The following is a 19,894-nucleotide window of genomic DNA, read 5'->3' as shown; positions in this document are numbered from 1 at the left end:
AAACCAACAGGTATGTTAATTGGCTTCTGATGAAATTGGCTATACTGTGAGGGAGCTAGTTGAATGTTAGAAATTACATTAGACTGTAAATTGCACAAAGTCAGGGAGTGATGTGAATTATGAATAATCTATGCATAGTGTTTCATAGTATGCAGTCACTATATAAATAAGGGATAATAAAGAAAAAAGTAAGAAGACATTCATTTGGGTTAACCCTGTGTACACAATTACACACACACATTTTAGTGAAGATTGATTTTTTATTTTCAATTTTGCACGCATTTGCTCCCTTTTGCACATGTATTCACACACACACACACACACACACTCTTAGGGCAGATTTATCAAAGGCTGAAGTGAATTTTCGATAGAAAAAAATTAGATTAAAAAACGATTAAACGATTAAATCCTTCGAATCGTTCGATTCGAAGGATTTTAATCCATCGATCAATCGATTTTTCTTCGACCTAAAAATTGTTCGAAAGCCTTTGGGGACCTTCCCCATAGGTTAACATTGACTTCGGTAGGTTTTAGGTGGTGAACTAGGGGGTTGAAGTTTTTTTTTAAAGAGACAGTACTTCGACTATCGAATGGTCGAATAGTCGAACGATTTTTAGTTCGAAACGTTCGATTTGAAGTCGAAGTCGTAGTCGAAGGTCGAAGTAGCCCATTTGATGGTCGAAGTAGCCAAAAAAAACTTTCGAAATTCGAAGGTTTTTTGTATTCTTTTCCTTCACTCGAGCTAAGTAAATGGGCACCTTAACCAGGCCTTACACAGGCTGGTATCTACTAGCTAAGTCTTTCCTGACTCCATTGATGTGGTGCCTGCAAATTTATATAAATTATGCCTGTCTTAATTATACAGTTTATTATTGTTTGTTACACCCATGTCAATTTAAAAGTTACACACTCGTCATAATCAAAAGATATTTTAATTATTTGCTTAATAGGAATTATATATTTAACAAGTCAATAACTTATTGTGATCATTTAGATGAATTATAAGACATTCTCCCAATAATTAAGTTCTTAAATTTCCTGACTAGTCTATAGGAGTTATTCAGTAGTCTGTGCTGCCTGAACAGGTGTGTAAGCGATTGTTGGATGAAGTGCATGTTTTTTATTAGTTCTGCCTGGCAACGTTTTGTAATTAGCTTATATATAGGACTGTTTTATTAAAGTCAAAGTAAACTTTATTGTACATGGGATTTGTTTTTTATAATTTTTCACCATCTATAACAGCAACGTTTCAATTGAATGTTCATTCTGAAATTTATTCCCATTTTTAACAATTATTTCATTTTTATTTTAAAAAAGGATTAAAATGTTTCTTATAAATGAAATTCTTGTATTAGTAACACTGTGATCACATGGGCTTTCCTCCTATTTGTGTCTGTAAGTTTCCCTTCCTTTTAGAGTATAAGCTCTATGGGGCAGGAACCTCCATCCTCTTGCCTCTTTAACACTTAGGGGGTAGAAGTCATTCTAAGAAAAAATTTGTAAAATACTTATGCTGGTTTTTTACACGGCAAAGCCTGGCAATGTGTAGTGTATTGTCCCACTGTTTTATTACAGTATAATGATATCTACCCCTAAGATCTTAATATTTAGCATAACTGTACTTGTTTATTATTGTACTTTGTATTTATGTCTATTTATTATTGTAATGATCCCATTTGTTCTATTAATGTATTGCTCTGCTGTACAGTGCTGTGTACATAAGTAGCACTATATAAATAAAATATATAGTGATGGGTGAATTTATTCGCCAGACGAAAATTCGCGGCAAATTTGCGAGATTCGCCGCCAGCAAATAAATTCGCGAAAAATGGGCGCCGGCATCAAAAACGGGCTCCGGCGTCAAAAACGAGACGCCGGCGTCGTTTTGTGAATTTTTCGCCGTTTCGCGAATTTCGCGCGAAATTCATGAATTTTTCGGCGAAGCGAAACGGCGCAATCACTAAAAATATACACATACATAATTTACAATATAGAGAGACAAACAAGTGGTGCAAAAAAAAATTAAAAAAACAACAATGCCCCTTTGAGAAGACATATATATGTAATATTATAGGAGCACTTGTGGGTATTTTGCAAAAAAAAAAAAGAAAGAAAAGGAAAACAAACACTGGGAATCTTATGTTGCAGTTGAATGCAATTGGGGGTGGGGTGGAACTAAAAAGTCTTTAAAATTAGATTCCTCTGTAAGACTGAGATATGGTGGTAACTCTATTGCTTGCCTGTTATATAATGCAATTAAAGAATTTTAGAACCTGAGAAGACACTTCCTTGCCCACTGCAGATCTGCAAACTGTGCCCTATAGCAGGGGAATAAGACAAAATGTAATAACTTACCCTGGTGGTCTAGTGGGAGGAGGTCTGCAGGGATGCCTGTAGCCTCCTCGGCGGGGATGCCTGCCACACTTCCGCTCCTCTAAAAGTCTGGCTCTTTAGGGCGAGCAGAAATGCAACAAAATGGATATAAATGCAATAAAATTTCTAAAATGCAATTAAACAAGGTAATAGAATAAAGAATTACAGAGGGGTGTCAGAGGTTATACACTAGCCACCCTGGGCAATAAAACAAGAAAAAGCAAGAAAAGAAAGTATTTCAAGAGCATATGTAAGCCCCAGGCTTGACAATCTTCCTTCATAGTTTAAATTTACCATCCCGTAACCAGTTTAGTTACGCATCTCTGCACTCTATCCAGCTCATACTCAAACTGCATAGTCAAAGTTAAACCTTACCAAAGACAAACACCAGGCAAAATTATGTTTTTATCCCTTGAGGTAGTGCCATTTTGATGCAAGACAGAACTTAGGGGCAGATTTACTAAGGGTCGAATATCGAGGGTTAATTAACCCTCGATATTCGACTAGGAACTAAAATCGTTCGACTTCGAATATCAAAGTCGAACGATTTAGCGCTAATCCTACGATCGAACGATCGAAGGATTATTCCTTCGATCGAACGATTAAATCCTTCGAATCGAATGATTCGAAGGATTTTAATCGTTCGATCGAAGGAATACAAAGGATACATGTGATCTGAAACATGTTGTGAATTTGTTTGCAGCTGAGTCTGCGAGTTATGTGCTCCATCCAAATCCACGTTGATTTGTATTGCTTTAAACAATTTCATTTTTTGATGTTACTGTTCCTTTAATTATGTTTAAAAGTTAATCTGAGGGGTTTTAATTTTGAAATTCCAAAAATTAAAAAATTCAAATTTTGACAAATATGTCCTCTAGTATCAGTTCTGTTGTAGCTCAATATTTTCTAATATTAATCATAATAATAATTTAGTATAAATATATTTCAATTCTCTGTAGTGGTAGTTGTAACTCTGGAAAGAATGTTCAGATCTTTAACAATTGCCTTGTGCTATCAAGATTCAGTGTAATAACTGTCTAATGAACAATTTATATAGTAAAATCCAAATATTTATTATTAATTTTAAATTTTCTGACTTCAGAAATAGAACTATGATAAATTTAAAATCTTACAAAACAATATTATCTGTTGTACAGTGCTATGTATATGAGTAACTCTATACATACATTACTGCCTCGTCATTGCTTATCACTGTTATTGGATTATAATACATTTAGGTAGTGCCTAAATTGAATTGGTATTTCTGCACAATTTTCTTATTCATGTTATAGAATGGCAAAATATAAGCAATCATACATTTGGCTATAATTATTTATTTGTTATCAGTTTTAAAAGGTTTTTATTTAAGCATTTGTAACATAAACACAACAATAAAACAACAAACATCAGTTCTACAAATGGAGTTTCATTTTGTGATACAACCAATACACCTATATTGATCAGTCTGAAACTACCTGCTTGAGGTGGCGTTCCTTTGCCTGCTAGAGAGGGAGAAGCCTGGGGTTCCCAGTGTAAAGAGGGGGCATGATCTCATAAGGGTGTCCATATAGTATTAGTCTATAGCCTCAGCCCATTCTCCCCATACCTTATCATATTTTTGCGGGGCACCCTCTTGCAGTGTAGATGAGATGTATCAGTGTGAGAAGGGCTCTAAGTAAGTTGAGTCATCTGGTAAGTGTCGGGGGAAAATGTGCCTCCATTGAAGGAGGATACATTTCCTAGCATAAAACAATAAAGTTTTATCCACAATGCCAAATAGCCATACCTTGAGTGTAAGTATTTTATGCAGGGTTGTTGTATTCTGAAATCTGGATATAGTCTAGTCCAAAAACTATGTACCTGTGGCATAGCCATATTAGATGAAGGCAGTCAGCCTCGGGGGTGCCACATTTGGAGGACAAGATGAGTCTCGGATTCCCATTCAATGCAGCCATAAGGGAATCAAGTAATGTCCATGGATAATGTTAAATTGGATTTGTTTGTCTCTTGTGGAGATCAATCATAGACCTTGTCTGTCACTTCCTCCCAATCTTCATTGTCAAGTTCCAGTAAATCTCGATTCTAATCAGTGCGAGCCATGAGGAAGGGGGTTCCGGAGAGTAGTTTCAATGTAGGTGAGCACAAAGGGCACTATTGGCCTTTGGAATTGCTGCCGGTGGGCCTGTTGGAGTTGTAGATATGAATATTATAGTTTTTTTTTACATTATTTGCCTTATTCTTCTGACTCTTTCCAAATTTCAAATAGAGGTCCACATCTAAAAAAACAAATGCTCTGCAAGGCTACAAATGTATTGTTATTGCTACTTTTGATTATTCATTTTTCTTTTCAGGTCCTCTCCTATTCATATTTCAGTCTCTTGTTCCAACGTATGGTTGCATTGTAAGGCTTGGACAGTAGCAACCAAATTGCTGAAATTGCAAACTGGAGAGCTGCTAAATGAAAAGCTAAATAACTCAAAACCCACAAATAAAAAATGAAAATCAATAAATAATGTTTCCTAAGCTGAGAGGCTGCACCAAAAGCATTCATTTGGATCAGGCTGGCACAGGGAACCACATACTGTGCCTGAAAAAACAGAGAGTGTGAAAGGAATCCAGACTGGAGGAACAAACAGCAGGAGATTCCTATCTGAGCATCCATAGGGGCTGGTAATGGCACTGTATGACTAAATGTGCTGGACTCACCTGAAGAGAGCTCTAAAGTATCCAAAGAGAATTTGTGTGAGAATCCTGTTTAAAGGGACAGTACCCTAATGGGCACTGAAGAATTAAAGATTAAAAGTTTATTAAAGGATATTAAATGACTTTGCCTTTTTAGCTAGACAGTTTGTGCTAGCAAGTTAGTTAGTGGGGCCCTATTGCCACTGGTTATAGTTGCTGCATGTACTAGTTGGCCATATATTTTAGATAAACCGTTATTCAGTTTAACCAATACTGTGTGTGTGTTATTACTGTATTCCTAGTGGGGCCACCCGTATGTGCATTCCCGGATCCCACTAGGTGCAGGCACTGCACTAGTAAGTACCAGGTACCCAGTCTCTCCCCATACCACTGCAGAATGGCTCAGGTTTGTCCCATGCCATCAGGTAAGCGCCACATGTGGAGTGTAACAAAGGGGTGTCAAAAGGGTTACAAGTGTATAAAAATGTATTGTCAGAAAGTTACAAAGTGACCATACCTGTCAATGTGAATCTCAGTTTTTTACTTACAGTATATACCTCTGGTCATATTTTCTATAGGCTGGCTATTTATCTCTGTAATACACCACCCTACATTAAGATGCAAATACAGTATGTATCAGATAATAATTAGAATATTTTTATATTATACACTTGTAAGGACAACTTTAGAATTTTATAAGGATAACTAACATTGTCTTGGCAATCTGCTTCACGTTATGTCATCTACTTACATAAACACATTTGGTTTGATAAAAGACAGCCTTAAGTTCCTTTGTCTTTTAGTAACCAAGTAATGCAAACTTATAATAGAGTTATATAACTGTATAACTATATTTAGAAATTTAGCATGACATAGACAGCAGAATTCTATCCGGTTAGTGGAAATTACACAGTGAAAAGGTTTGAAATTTAAGTTAAAGATAAATAGTAGAAGACATACAAGAAAAAGATTCAAGAAGGTTATTAGAGCTGAAACCTTACAGGCATTCTTTTACTGTTGTTGGGGGAAAGTTCAGGACAGGGAAACATTATATTTGATTCAAGCGTAGTGATAGGGGAATATGTCCTGCTTCACCGAAAAATTCCCGAAACGCAAGTTTTGATGCCGACGACAATTTGACTCGCGGCATTGAAATTCGCCAGAGAATTTTCGTGGCAATTTTGCTAATTTATTTGCCAGTGGCGAAACGTGGAAATTTGCAGCGAATTTGCACTTGGCCGATAAATTCACCCATCACTATTCAAGAGAGCACCGACTATCTCCTCCTTTCTTTGCTGCTATCTGTATTATATTACATATATTGTACGGATCATAATTTCCTATTTACATAAGGCTGTGAGGCAGAGATGCAAAATACAGTCATTGCCAAACATAAGTATAGAGAAAAAGAAAGGGGGATTGATCAAAGCTCATTCCATGGTCTCCTGTCTCATAAGTAATCCAGAATCTATGCAAGTGCATGTACTGTATTTACAAAAACAGGGGTTTTTAGTTACAAAGTTAAGATCATAAAATTGGTGAGCCACTATACCATTTCAAGGTAAACCCCATATGGTGGTCCATAACTTCTTTACCTCCACTCATAGTATTCAAAAGCTGGATAAGTGTCATTGAAAGGGACAGGTTCTGGGGTGCTACAACCATATTGGCCGATGGACTAGCACACAGTTTTTAGTTGTGCTTTGTTTTCCAACTTTACTAACTTCCATTATTGCAGAGAGTTATGCATTCAGTCCTCTTTCAGATGTTGAAAGGATGAAGACAGACTATAACTGCTGATTTAAACAAGATACTACACAAGATTCAGGGTCTTCATTATTTCTACATTATGGAAAACGCAATAGATAACATTTTATTTAGTGCTTTCTATCTTTTAAAATATGAATAGTAGCTTCTTTACATCAATGATTTATACACCTTGAAATCAAATTGTGGCTTTATGAATATTTATTTATTTAGATATGTCTTTGCCTTAATTTTAGTAATGTTTCATTTTGGAGCCTGAAGCAGTATGCTCCCCTTACTCATTCAATGAATGGATGAAATAGGAATAATATACTGGGACACTTCCCCAGACTGGTTTTATGCTAATTTGCCTTTTCTAATTACTTTTTGTGGATCTGGACCTCAGGGACTAGAGCATATATTCTGTTACGTTACTGGCAGATTTACTAGGGTAGTCGCCTATTTTTGGACCCTTTCTGTTAGTTTATGGATTAGGTACTACTATTGATGGGCGAATAAATTCACCAGGCATGGATTTGCAGCAAATTTACGCTTTTTGCCATCTGCGTATGTTTTTGTGAAACTGTGGCAAAAATTAGCTGGCAAAAAATTTGATACAACAAAAAAAGAATTGTCACGCACATAAAAATTGTTGAACATCAAAATTATTCAGACACCCATTGACTTTAACAAACTATAATTTGGAAGGTGCACACCCTGAAAATTTGCTGAGGTGCCAATCCAAAGGAAGCTGCCCAGCCAAAGCGTCCTGATGAATATCTCATGAATAAATAAATATGCGGATTGCACACTCAGACTTATAAAACGATCAAAGTTTATTATATCAAACACTTACATCATAGCAGAAAACCCGACGTTTCGACCAACAAAGTGGTCTTCATCAGGGGAAAAACACTTTTTAGTACAAAAATAGTAAAAAAAGGCAGGAAGATTGCATGCACTGTGCAGTATAAATACCTTCAGAAACATCTCATTAGCTCACAAACCGGTGATTCTCAGAGTGTGACGTCATTTCCACCTAGCTACAGGCGATGACAGGAAGTATGCGCTGTTCATTGGAACGCATTTGCGTTCTAATCACTAATGAGCATGCGCACACGATCTGTACACAGGACTTCAAGAGAATAATAGGAAATATGTGCATAAGTATGAAGTGGACCGCATTGGATTCCAAAAACACCTAAACCTGCCTGTATAAACATAGAATCGGCACAAAAACTATATCAAACCATTGTGTCCCACGTGTACAACCTCTCGTGCGCATAACGGACATAACCCCCATAATGGGTTCAGATCCCATATATCTTATTGTCCATAGGAAATACCTGCTAGGCAATTTATCTCAGAGGCACAATCGAATGGGCATACAAATATATCAAGTATTATCCGACAATCATCATATTATGTCAAACATTGTTGTGCATCAAAATTATTTTCTTCAATGCGTTTCGCAAATCTTTTGCCGTTTTGCAATTTTTTTGGGGAATCGAAAAGGGACAGATTACTATTATTATTATTATTATTAACATGTATTTATATAGTGCCAACATATTGCGTAGCACTGTGCTTGGTACTACTCTTGGATTATACTCTACTCTTTGCATCCAGGCCACATTCCGCTATATAGTAACCCTAAAACTAATTAATCTCACTGTGCCCAGTGGGTCTGTTATTATCGAAGCAGAGACAAGTAGTAATGGCCGAATAAACTCGTCTGGCTCAAATTCATGGCGAATTTCTGCGTTTCGCCGCCAGCGGATAAATTTGTGAAACTCCTGTGAAAGCCGGCGTCAAGAAATTTGGAAAAGCATCAGAAAAGTCAATCGTGTCTAAACCGCAGACCGTTTCACCATTTCTCAGGAAATTCGCAAATTAAATGGTAGAAATTCGTCCATCACTACAGACAAGAGTTGAATACAGAATTAATAGTCATCATCTATAGTGATGGGCGAATTTGCACCGTTTCGCTTCGCCGAAAAATTTGCGAAATTCGCGAAACGCCGAAAAATTCGTGAAACGGTGCCAGCGAATTTTTGACGCCGGCAAAAATTTTCGTGGGCATTTCGTGAATTTATCCGCTGGCGGCGAATCACGCAAATTCGCCACGAATTCGCGCCTGCCGAATAAATTTGCACATCACTAATCATCTATATAGTCTGCACAGCAAAATAAGTTTTATCATGGATACAGCCGGCTAAATACAGATTTCATGGTTTCCAACGGGAGAAGAGAATCCTTAACATCCTAGGGAATTCTTGACCAAGTCTGAAATTTATTGGCCCATATATTTGTCCAATACAGCATCCTTGCCAACCAACATACTCAGAATTGGTCAAATATTACCCTATGAGATGAGAACTTTCTCCCCTTAAAGGACCACATAGGCTCCTATTTTGAAAAGTTTGATTTGGCCTGGTAGAGTCAAATCAGGCAAATATCTGCCAATTTGGTAAACTCATCTTTGCTTGTGTATGAGCGTCACAAGGCACCCACTTGTGCAATATAAATAAGTCAAGTCTTGAATGCAAGATTGCATGTATGTCAGATCCATAAAGCCAAAAATATATGCTTGTCTTAATCATTCTAATCTTTGTTAGTTACACCCATAATTAGTAGGTATAATGTAAAATATATACTCTCTGTTAGTCAAAATATATTTTAATTGCTTACTAAGAACATCAACTGCCTTTAGGTTCCTAATTTAGCAATCATTCTGTTGTGGTGTCAGCTTCACGTTGAAATATTATATGATTTCATCTGCTATATTGATCATTTGGATGCGTTGCGTTGTTGTAAGCCATTCTCACAATAAGAACACTGCACTGCTTGATTACATTTTTTGACTGGTCTATGGGAGTTATTTGGTGGTATATGTGCCTGCACAGGAATGTAAGTAATTTTTGGATGAATTGCATGTTTTATATCAACCAGTCTGGTAAATGATTATTGTCAAGACTAATTAATAATATATTATAAAATGTTTATTATAAACACACTGAGCAAAAGGACTAGTGACACCACAAATGAAAATGAATTGGTATCAATCCTGTACAAATGTTTTCTTTAAAGTGGAACATTTTTATTGCAGTGCCTTTTCTATTAGCTCCGCTGTGTACAGGTATGAGTTAAACCCTTTATCCAGAAAGTTCCAAATTACAGAATTTGGAACTTATTCCCATAGGCTCAATTTTATACAAATAATCTAAACATTTAAAAATTATTTCCTTTTTCTTTGTAACAATACAACAACACCTTGTAACTGATCCAAACTAAGATATAATTAATCCTTATTGGAAGCAAAACCAGCTTGTTGGGTATATTTAATATTTACCTAATTTCCCAGTAGACTTGAGGTATTAAGATCCAAATTACAGAAAGATCCATTATCCAGAAAACCCCAGGTCCTCTGCATTTTGAATAACAGGTCCCATACATATAAAGCCATGTTTTACATGTTGTCTAAACACTAAAAACACGAAAAAAAATGTTTCAAAGAAAACCACATTTGTTAAGTACTCTGTGTGTCATTGCTTCCCAGCCAAAAGATTTCAATACCCTTAGCCTGTGTCAGACTCTGGTAGTAACAGGCAGGAACCCTTTTCCTTTGGCATTCCCATGTAGTCTCAGTCTGTCAAGTCAAGTCAAGTCAAGTGGATTTTATTGTCATTTCTGCCATATACAGTAAATACAGTACATAGTAGAAACGAAATGACGTTCCTCCAGAACCCCCCGGTGCTATACAACAACTCTAGTACACGGTCATGCCGGGCAAAGTGGACATTTCAGTTCCTTATGAATATATTCAGTCCTTGGGAGTTGAGATATCTGATGGCTGTCAATTTTCAATTCTACATGCTAAGCAGTAACTCAAACATTACACTGCATGCTTTATTATACACCAGAACAGAGCACAAAAAAAATTATCATTTAGTTTAGAAACATTCTCATGTTGGCTTATTTATTTAAAAATCCAAATTTAAAAAACTCGATTGAATACAATTATTTGGATAAAAACCTGAATACCTCGAATTTGTGACTTTATGGGGGTTATTTATGAAAGTCCGATTTTATCTCAACATTTTCTGCTGCAAATGCTTATTTATTACTACATTTTCCTGAAAAATTTGCTTTGCGGGAAAAAATCAGATTTTCAAATTTTTTTCCGATTTTTCACCCGAAAACCTGATTTCTTATGCTTTTTGCCTGAAAAATTCAGGGTATTACACAAAACCCAGCGCACATTAAAAAATCATTTGGACTTCTCCCATTGAATTATATGCAACCTCGACAGGTCTGAGATGCTGGATTTTCTGATTCAGACTTTTCCATCCTCTGGGTTTAATAAATTCTGAAAAATGTGTGAACTTTTTAAAGTCTGATTTTATTTTAAAAAATCACACATTTTTTCTGGATTTTTGCATTCAGAGCTTAGTAAATAACCCCCTAACAGTTCAAAACACTCAGGGGCAAATTTACTTAAGGTCGAATATCGAGATTTAACTTCGACTGTTCGAAGTTAAATCCTTCGACTTCGAATATCAAAGTCGAAGGATTTAGCGATATTCGTTCGATCAAACGATCGAACGAAAAATCGTTCGATCGAACCAAAAAAGGATAGCTAAGCCTATGGGGACCTTCCCCATAGGCTAACATTGACTTAGGTAGCTTTTAAGTGGTGAACTAGGGGGTCGAAGTTTTTTTTAAAGAGACAGTACTTCGACTATCGAATGGTCGAAGTCGTAGTCGAAGGTCGAAGTAGCCCATTCGATGGTCGAAGTAGCCAAAAAAAACATTCGAAATTCGAAGTTTTTTTTCCTTCACTCGAAATGGGCCCCTCAAAGTCCTCAGCTTGATCTTTATTGAACTGTAAACATCAGTCATGCTGCTGGTCTCTGAGCTACCTTGTATTACTTTTAAGACAGAGTTAACCTACCCAATGTGACTGTGTGTAGTGTCATTGCCATAATATGGTGTTTATAGAAATAAAAAATTACACAAGACTTTTGTATTATATGGTCTATTTTTTTAACTGTCCTATTTACTTTCTTTTGCAGCAATTCCTGTTCTTAAGCAGGTAATTGCTAATGTACATGTGATTAACCTGTTATTTTAAGCTATTATTAATTATGGTTACACAATCAACTCCTTATAATCATCCCTGTGTGAGATATCTTCCCAGGTAGATTCATTTTAAACTATTTTTTGGAAAATCTGACTATATGCCATAAACAAAAGATAGATATTTTTTTTTTTTTAAAAAATGTATGTAGAAGCTAGAATCCTACTTAAAAGATGTCACTTTTGTCAGCTGTTCATTTCAGCTGAAAAAGTGACTTATTTTTTTTTATTAGAAAACATTTTTATTTTATTTTTTTACATAGGGGCATATTTAAGTGTGAATTTTGAGTTCACCACTAGAGATGTCGCGAACTGTTCGCCGGCGAACTTGTTCGCGCGAACATCGGGTGTTCGCGCTCGCCGGAAGTTCGCGAACGTCGCGCGACGTTCGCCATTTTGGGTTCGCCATTGTTGGCGCTTTTTTTTGCCCTCTCACCCCAGACCAGCAGGTACATGGCAGCCAATCAGGAAGCTCTCCCCTGGACCACTCCCCTTCCCTATAAAAACCGAAGCCCTGCAGCGTTTTTTCACTCTGCCTGTGTGTGCTGAAGAGATAGTGTAGGGAGAGAGCTGCTGCCTGTTAGTGATTTCAGGGACAGTTGAAAGTTTGCTGGCTAGTAATCGTTTTGATACTGCTCTGTTATTGGAGGGACAGAAGTCTGCAGGGGTTTGAGGGACATTTTAGCTTAGGTAGCTTTGCTGGCTAGTAATCTACCTTCTACTGCAGTGCTCTGTATGTAGCTGCAGTGGGCAGCTGTCCTGCTTCTGATCTCATCTGCTGACTGCTGCAATAACAGTAGTCCTTGTAAGGACTGCTTTTATTTATTTTTTTGTTGTTTTACTACTACTACTACTACTACTACTACTATAAGAGCCCAGTGCTATTAGTCTAGCAGTGTTGGGGAGTGGGACTGGTGTGCTAATCTGCTGCTCCTAGTAGTTCAGCAGCACCAACTTTAATTTTTTTTTTTTAATATTCATTTTTTTTTATTTTACTTTTTTTTATTTTACTACCGCTGTAGTAGTGTATAAGTTGACCTTTTAGGCATTATTTGCCCTGTAGGCATTATTTGCACACTGTTTTCTTCAACCCGCCATCGAGCTGTGTGACCTTGTTCCCATTCTGTCTAAATATCCATAATATTACCGTCTCCAGAAAAAACACCGGAGTCACTTTTTTCAAGCAGCATTCATATATTTTACGTAATCCGTATCCACCGCTGTAGTAGTGTATACGTTGGCCTTGTAGGCATTATTTGCACACTGTTTTCTTCAACCCGCCATCGAGCTGTGTGACCTTGTTCCCATTCTGTCTAAATATCCATAATATTACCGTCTCCAGAAAAAACACCGGAGTCACTTTTTTCAAGCAGCATTCACATATTTTACGTAATCCGTATCCACCGCTGTAGTAGTGTATACGTTGGCCTTGTAGGCATTATTTGCACACTGTTTTCTTCAACCCGCCATCGAGCTGTGTGACCTTGTTCCCATTCTGTCTAAATATCCATAATATTACCGTCTCCAGAAAAAACACCGGAGTCACTTTTTTCAAGCAGCCATAATATATTTTACGTAATCCGTATCCACCGCTGTAGTAGTGTACACGTTGGCCTTGTAGGCATTATTTGCACACTGTTTTCTTCAACCCGCCATCGAGCTGTGTGACCTTGTTCCCATTCTGTCTAAATATCCATAATATTACCGTCTCCAGAAAAAACACCGGAGTCACTTTTTTCAAGCAGCCATAATATATTTTACGTAATGGCGAAAAATGACTATTTTCAGCATTTATATGGCATATTTTTTCTGGCAACTGTGCTTCAGTGGCTGCGTCCAAAAAAACTGGGCAAACAATGCCTACAAGGTCAACGTATGGCAGTTGTTTAAAGAGAACAGTAGATTACTAGCCAGCAAAGCTACCTAAGCTAAAATGTCCCTCAAATCCCTGCAGACTTCTGTCCCTCCAATACAGAGCAGTATCAAGCAGATTACTAGCCAGCAAACTTACTATCATCTGTCCCTGAAATCACTAACAGCTCTCCCCCTACACTATCTCTTCCAAGCACACACAGGCAGATTTTTCAGATACATTTTTGCCCTTGATCCCCCTCTGGCATGCCACTGTCCAGGTCGTTGCACCCTTTAAACAACTTTAAAATCATTTTTCTGGCCAGAAATGTCTTTTCTAGATGTTAAAGTTCGCCTTCCCATTGAAGTCTATGGGGTTCGCGAACCGTTCGCGAACCGCTCGCATTTTTGCGCAAGTTCGCGAATATGTTCGCGAACTTTTTTTCCGACGTTCGCTACATCCCTATTCACCACAGCAAAACTCACTTTTTATTTCTTCCCATGGAATTTTTAGAACCATATTGGTCATATAGTATGAATGTCAGAGTGTCAGTGTGGGACTATCTAGGTTAATAGGTAGGGGCTTTTCTTAATTGGGGAGTTGAGTTCTTTAAGGGGTTTTTTTAATTAAAAACCAACATTTTCGAACTATTTTCTGAAAATTTCTTTTGTGGGAAAAGACTAGATAAAATTGTGAAAGAATTAGAATTATAATTTTTTGGGGATTTGTTGACAAAATCTGTTACTTTTTTGGATTTGACAACTAAAACCTGCGACTTTTTTTCGGATTTGACGCCCCAAAGACAATATATCTTCGGATTATTGAACAAAACCCAGCTCAGAGTACTTTTTTATTGGGACTTTTAACACCATCTGGGTTTAATAAATCTTTAAGCCATCTGTCTCTAAGTATCACTCTTGCTAAGCTCTCTGATAACTTTTTCAAAGCTGGCCATATTTTGTAATTATTTACAATTTACCTACATAGTAATCAAAATACTGTAGCTTCATTACTGTTTTAGGAATAGCAACCAACTAAATAAATATGATAAAAGGATATTCTCCATCATTTAGATATTGATACTCAAGTTCCCTTTTTGAACCCATGCCCCAAATCCGCACATACAATATTTTCAGATTTGACGACCAAAAACTGATCTTTTTGGATTTGATACTGAAAACTGAGACATTTTTGGATTCTTGTACAAAACCCAGTGCAAATTAGGATATCTTCCAATTGTAAACAGGACATATGCTATTGACTTGTACATGAACTCGGCAGGTTTGAGGCGGAGTACTTTTTTATACGGACTTTTAACACCATCAGGGTTTAATGAATCTCAAAAAAAAAATTGTACAGAAAACTTGGTGTTTTCCCATTTAAAAGCCAAAAATCAGACTTTAATAAACATCCCCCATAGATTTCACAAAGGTCAAATAGTCTCCAGTCTGTGAAAATCAGTATTTAATATTGTCCAACTTTGCATTATGCCGAAAAGAATGACTGGTGTGCGCTATGATATCATCTATTATACTTTAGACAATGTTTACATTTTGTGTAAATATTAATACCTATGAAGTTCACTCTCTTAAAAGTGTTATTAGATTATTTATGTTTCAGCTGTAATAAGTAATATTGATCCTTATGGATTGATCAAAATCAGTTGTTCCTTAATGATCAATAACAAATCTTCTCTACAGTTGGATTTCTATTTACTAAATATTCTAAATTTCAAAGTTCAAGTTAATCATTTTTATTTTTGGTTTAATTTGCAGATTCATCAACTTCTATGATAACCATGTCTGTGTTTAGGTCATTTTTTATCATTATGCTTGTGGGGACTTTTGGCTTCCTCTATTGGTTCATTTTAAATCTTGAAAAAAAAACTTCAAATGATATAAATTCAAAAAAGGAAGTTCCGTATAACATAACTCCAAAAGAAATTCTTCGCAATGGAAATGGTATAATTTTTGTGGAAACAACTGATAGGATGCAGCCTACATCTTTAGAATTATGCGCAGTAGAGTCTGCAGCCCGGATCTACCCAGACAGACCGATTGCTTTCTTTATGAAGGGTTTACCAGATATAAGTTCAATAGAAGATGAAGACAGGGCAAAAAACAGATTCCCAACTCTTTCATCCCATGATAATATCTACCTTTTCCCTTTGAGACTGGAAGAAGTATTCAGAAGTACTCCACTTCTGCCATGGTACAAAAAGGTATGCAAATATAAGTTTCAGTTTAAACTTTGTGTTAGAAGAAAAATACTGTTGTTCCTGCTAAATATTCTCTTTTATTAAAGTAGGGACTCTACTATTATTGTTATAGAATAAAAAATATAATTGTAAGCAACATTTCACTTAAAAGGGATACTGTCATGATTTTTATGGTGTAGTTTTTATTTCTAAATTACATTGTTTACACTGCACATAATTCACTCTACCATATACAATTTTATTGGTGAAACAACATTTTTCAGGAATGTAACTGAAGGAGTCACAGTGGGACATGGATTTTTACTATTGAGTGCTGTTCTCATATGTACCAAGGAGCTGGTACAGTATCTTGAGTCAGGGAGCTGTTATCTGGTTACCTTCCCATTGCTCTATTGTTAGGCTGCTGTAGGGGAAAGGGATGGGGTGATATGTTTTCACAGATATATTAGTATGCTGGCTTCTGATACAATGGTCATATTATAATTTTATTAAAGAGTGGAAGCTGATCTTTGAAATATTTAACCAAAAATTAAAAATTGTAACATTATAATTTTTACTTAAAAGAAAGCACTAAGGAAAGTTTTGGCAAATTAACTTAACATTGGTAAACATTCACATCATCTAGGTTAAATGACTCCAGTGAGAAGCTGAGATTATTCCTACCCGAAAGCACAAAAACTAAATTTGTCCAAGAGAGATATCTCCAGGTTGGCACTACCATTATAACGATAGAGAAGCAACTTTTGGATCTCATTATCTTTGTTATCTTCTCCATGCTATTATTCCAAATATGTCACTTCTTTATGTGTAAGTTCTTGTAATAAGAGGAGTTTTTTCAATGATGGTAATACTTTGATACAAATATAAGACTTTGATATAAATATAAGACGAAGAGGCTCATAGTAATACTTTGATAAAAATATAAGACAAAGAGGCTCATTGTAATACTTTGATAGAAATATAAGACAAAGAACTGTTCAACTGCTGAATCCAATACAAGATTATACAAAGCATTATAACCTATAATTCTGTATAATGAAGTTTTGTATGGGGAAACTATTGAACCCAATTAGTCGATGGCCTAATACTTATTCCTAAAATGTTTGTGACTTCTGGAAGTTCTCATGGGGCCTTCCTTTATTATAACCATAGGCTAACTAGATAAGATCTCTGCTTCGGATGTGCTTGTTGGGAGTCTTGCCAGACCCCGATGAGCTTGAGACCTCTCCGGTATCTCCCAGTTGCTTGGTGCAGATGTTAATGTTCACTTAAATGGTGATGTATTTTTGATTGAAGCAATTGTTGTTATATTGCTAAGTTGGGGTAAAAGTGCCTAGAAGACGAATATTGTTGAATTGAGGTAAAAGAGCCTAGATGAAAAATATTGTTTAATTGAGGTAAAAGTGCCTAGATGAAGAATATTTTTAAATTGAGGTAAAAGTGCCTAGATGATGAATCATGCAATAACTGTTTAATTGTTGAATAGTGAATTTACACAAAGAATTTATGCCAACAGAAATTTACCCATATTACTGTAGCAAGGGCGTATTTGCAATTTTTAAAATGAGAAAATTTGCCAGACATATCGAGGTGAACTTTGACAAGGAGAAAATTCACACTCTAGTAAGAGAACCAAGAATCAGACCAACTGTTCAGAGAAAATATAGTTTCAAACAAATACTACTTTCAATAGCAATTATGAAACACTGAAGTTTTTCAATTAATGTACTGTATACTAAAAGGTGCTTCGAATTCATCTTTTTCATCAAGAAAAAATGCCTTTTAATACACGATGTTTCATGTTGATCCTTGTTCATCCTCTTTGTGCTGTATCCCCAGCTTAAACATTTTACCTATGCAGACCACTTAATTGTTTGCTCTTTAAAAAACATATTGAATCTTGTCTATCATATACACGTAAAATATGTTTATTGCTGTTCTCTTGAAATATAAAAAGGAAGCAATATTAATAAAGTAAACCGCTTATTTGTCTGCATGCTGTGGATAAAAAACTTTTACACATTTTTTCCATTTTGCCACAATTCAATTTTTTTTCCACAAAAACTCAAATTCAAATTATATTTTAAAAAACTCAAATATTTGGTATTTAGTAAGCAGAAAAAACCTTGAAAACTCGAATTTAAAAAAATTGGCATCTAAAAGCTGTCGATTTTATGTAGAAGTCAATGGGAGTTATCCTAGGCAAAATTCAAGCCATTTTTTCATTCGCATTTTTGAGTTTTTTAAGTCTATAAACTCTAAAAATGTGCGTTTTTTTCAGAATTGTATTCAATAGAGGATTTGGATCTCTTCATAAATAAGCAAACGTTTGAGTTTTTTCATCAAACTGTGAGTTTATTGGAAGTTGAAAAAATCTTAGAGACCTCACTAATTCGATTTTTGATAAATAAGCCCAACAATAAACATACAGTATACAGTATATAAAAAACATACTTAAAAAATACTTCAAAATCCTTACATTTTACATTGTCTCATTACATTTGCAGGTAAATCCTAATAAAGAAGTCTATTGGACTCATGTAAGTTCAGATGGCAGCAGGTTGGCATTGATTTGGAAATATGGAGGTATTTATATGGACACTGACATTATCTCAATATGCCCTGTTCCACTAACAAACTTCTTGGTTGCTGAAGCCCCTCGTTTTTCAAGCAATGGTGTTTTTGGTTTGTCTGCCAATCACACATTCTCCTGGAAAAGCATGGAGGACTTTGTCCAGAACTATAATGGAGCTGTTTGGGGATACCAAGGACCAAACCTCTTCACTCGAATTCTTAAGAAGTTTTTTTGTGATATACCTGAATTTAAGTCTAAAGAAGATATTATGTGTGGGAATATCACCTTCACAAATCCAGACCGCTTCTATCCCATACGAGGCCCAACTTGGAAGAGGTATTTTGAAGTATGGGATAAAAATCCAACATTTAATAGCTCATATGGTTTGCATTTTTTCAATTTTGCCAATAAAGAGCATTATACTATGGTTCCTGGAAGCAAAACATTGGCGGATCACCTTTATCAACAGTACTGTCCCTCTACCTATGATGCTATTATAAGGCATAAGAGCACCTACCTTTAGCCACTGCTTTAAACATGACAGTATATCAAAAGTTGTGTCATTCCTCAAGTCAATTTAATAAAATACAATACAAACCACACATTTTTGCTAATTACATTAGTAATCGTAATGTGCAGTATTTGAGGATGAGTATTCTTCAAGTAATCATCTTGCCAATGATTAAAGCTTGGTTTAAAAATCACTTTGCCTAATAAATCACAGCCATGGTTATGGCATAAGCTGTCCTATAGTTCTCTTTATAGACAGGATGCAATATGGTGTGGGAAAAGATGTAGAGCGATGTTGTGCATGGAGAAAATAATCTTATTACTTTGGATTTGGAAGCTAAAACTAAAACTTCGTCCTAACTCCCAACAATGATTTGGCTTAATTTACTAAAAATCTGGAAAAATTTGTACAGTATGTGCGGGAAAAGTCTTGAAAAAATTGTGGGACAAAACTGTTCTGAATAGTCAAATTTTTGAATTTTCAAATGAAAACCAGCATCAAACAGCCCAAAACCCTTGAACATCATGAAGGCAAAAACATCTTCCAATGATTAAAGGGACATCTGCCATTGAGTTTTACATGACTTCAACAGGTTTTCCTCTATTTTCCTCTAAAAAACTCGAACAGAAAAAATTTGAGTCTTAGGGGCAGATGTATCAAGGGTCGAATTTTGAGGGGTTAAATCCCTCGAAATTCGACTGGGAAATAGAATCGAATAGGGAATTCGGGCGAATGTACGCACTGGCGAATAGTCGAATGGGCGAATATTCGCCCAGCAAATAGTCGAGCGATCGAATG

At 36.0% G+C, this 19,894-nt stretch overlaps 1 protein-coding gene across 1 annotated transcript; it reads left to right on the top strand.

The window, feature by feature from the left end:
- The first annotated feature begins 9,500 nt into the window (after positions 1 to 9,500).
- Positions 9,501 to 19,289, top strand: LOC108717481 (alpha-1,4-N-acetylglucosaminyltransferase). Its single transcript, XM_018264717.2, has 3 exons — positions 9,501 to 9,711; positions 15,568 to 16,013; positions 18,518 to 19,289. Exons 2-3 carry the CDS (start codon positions 15,582 to 15,584, stop codon positions 19,106 to 19,108), a joined length of 1,023 nt encoding a protein of 340 aa, XP_018120206.2. The 5' UTR covers positions 9,501 to 9,711; positions 15,568 to 15,581; the 3' UTR covers positions 19,109 to 19,289.
- Positions 19,290 to 19,894: the final 605 nt, after the last annotated feature.

The sequence above is a fragment of the Xenopus laevis genome, chromosome 5S (genome assembly GCF_017654675.1).
Source record: "Xenopus laevis strain J_2021 chromosome 5S, Xenopus_laevis_v10.1, whole genome shotgun sequence".
In the NCBI taxonomy this organism is placed as follows: domain Eukaryota; kingdom Metazoa; phylum Chordata; class Amphibia; order Anura; family Pipidae; genus Xenopus; species Xenopus laevis.
The sequence above is the reverse complement of the archived record's forward strand: the minus strand, read 5'-3'. Positions and strand labels throughout refer to the sequence as shown.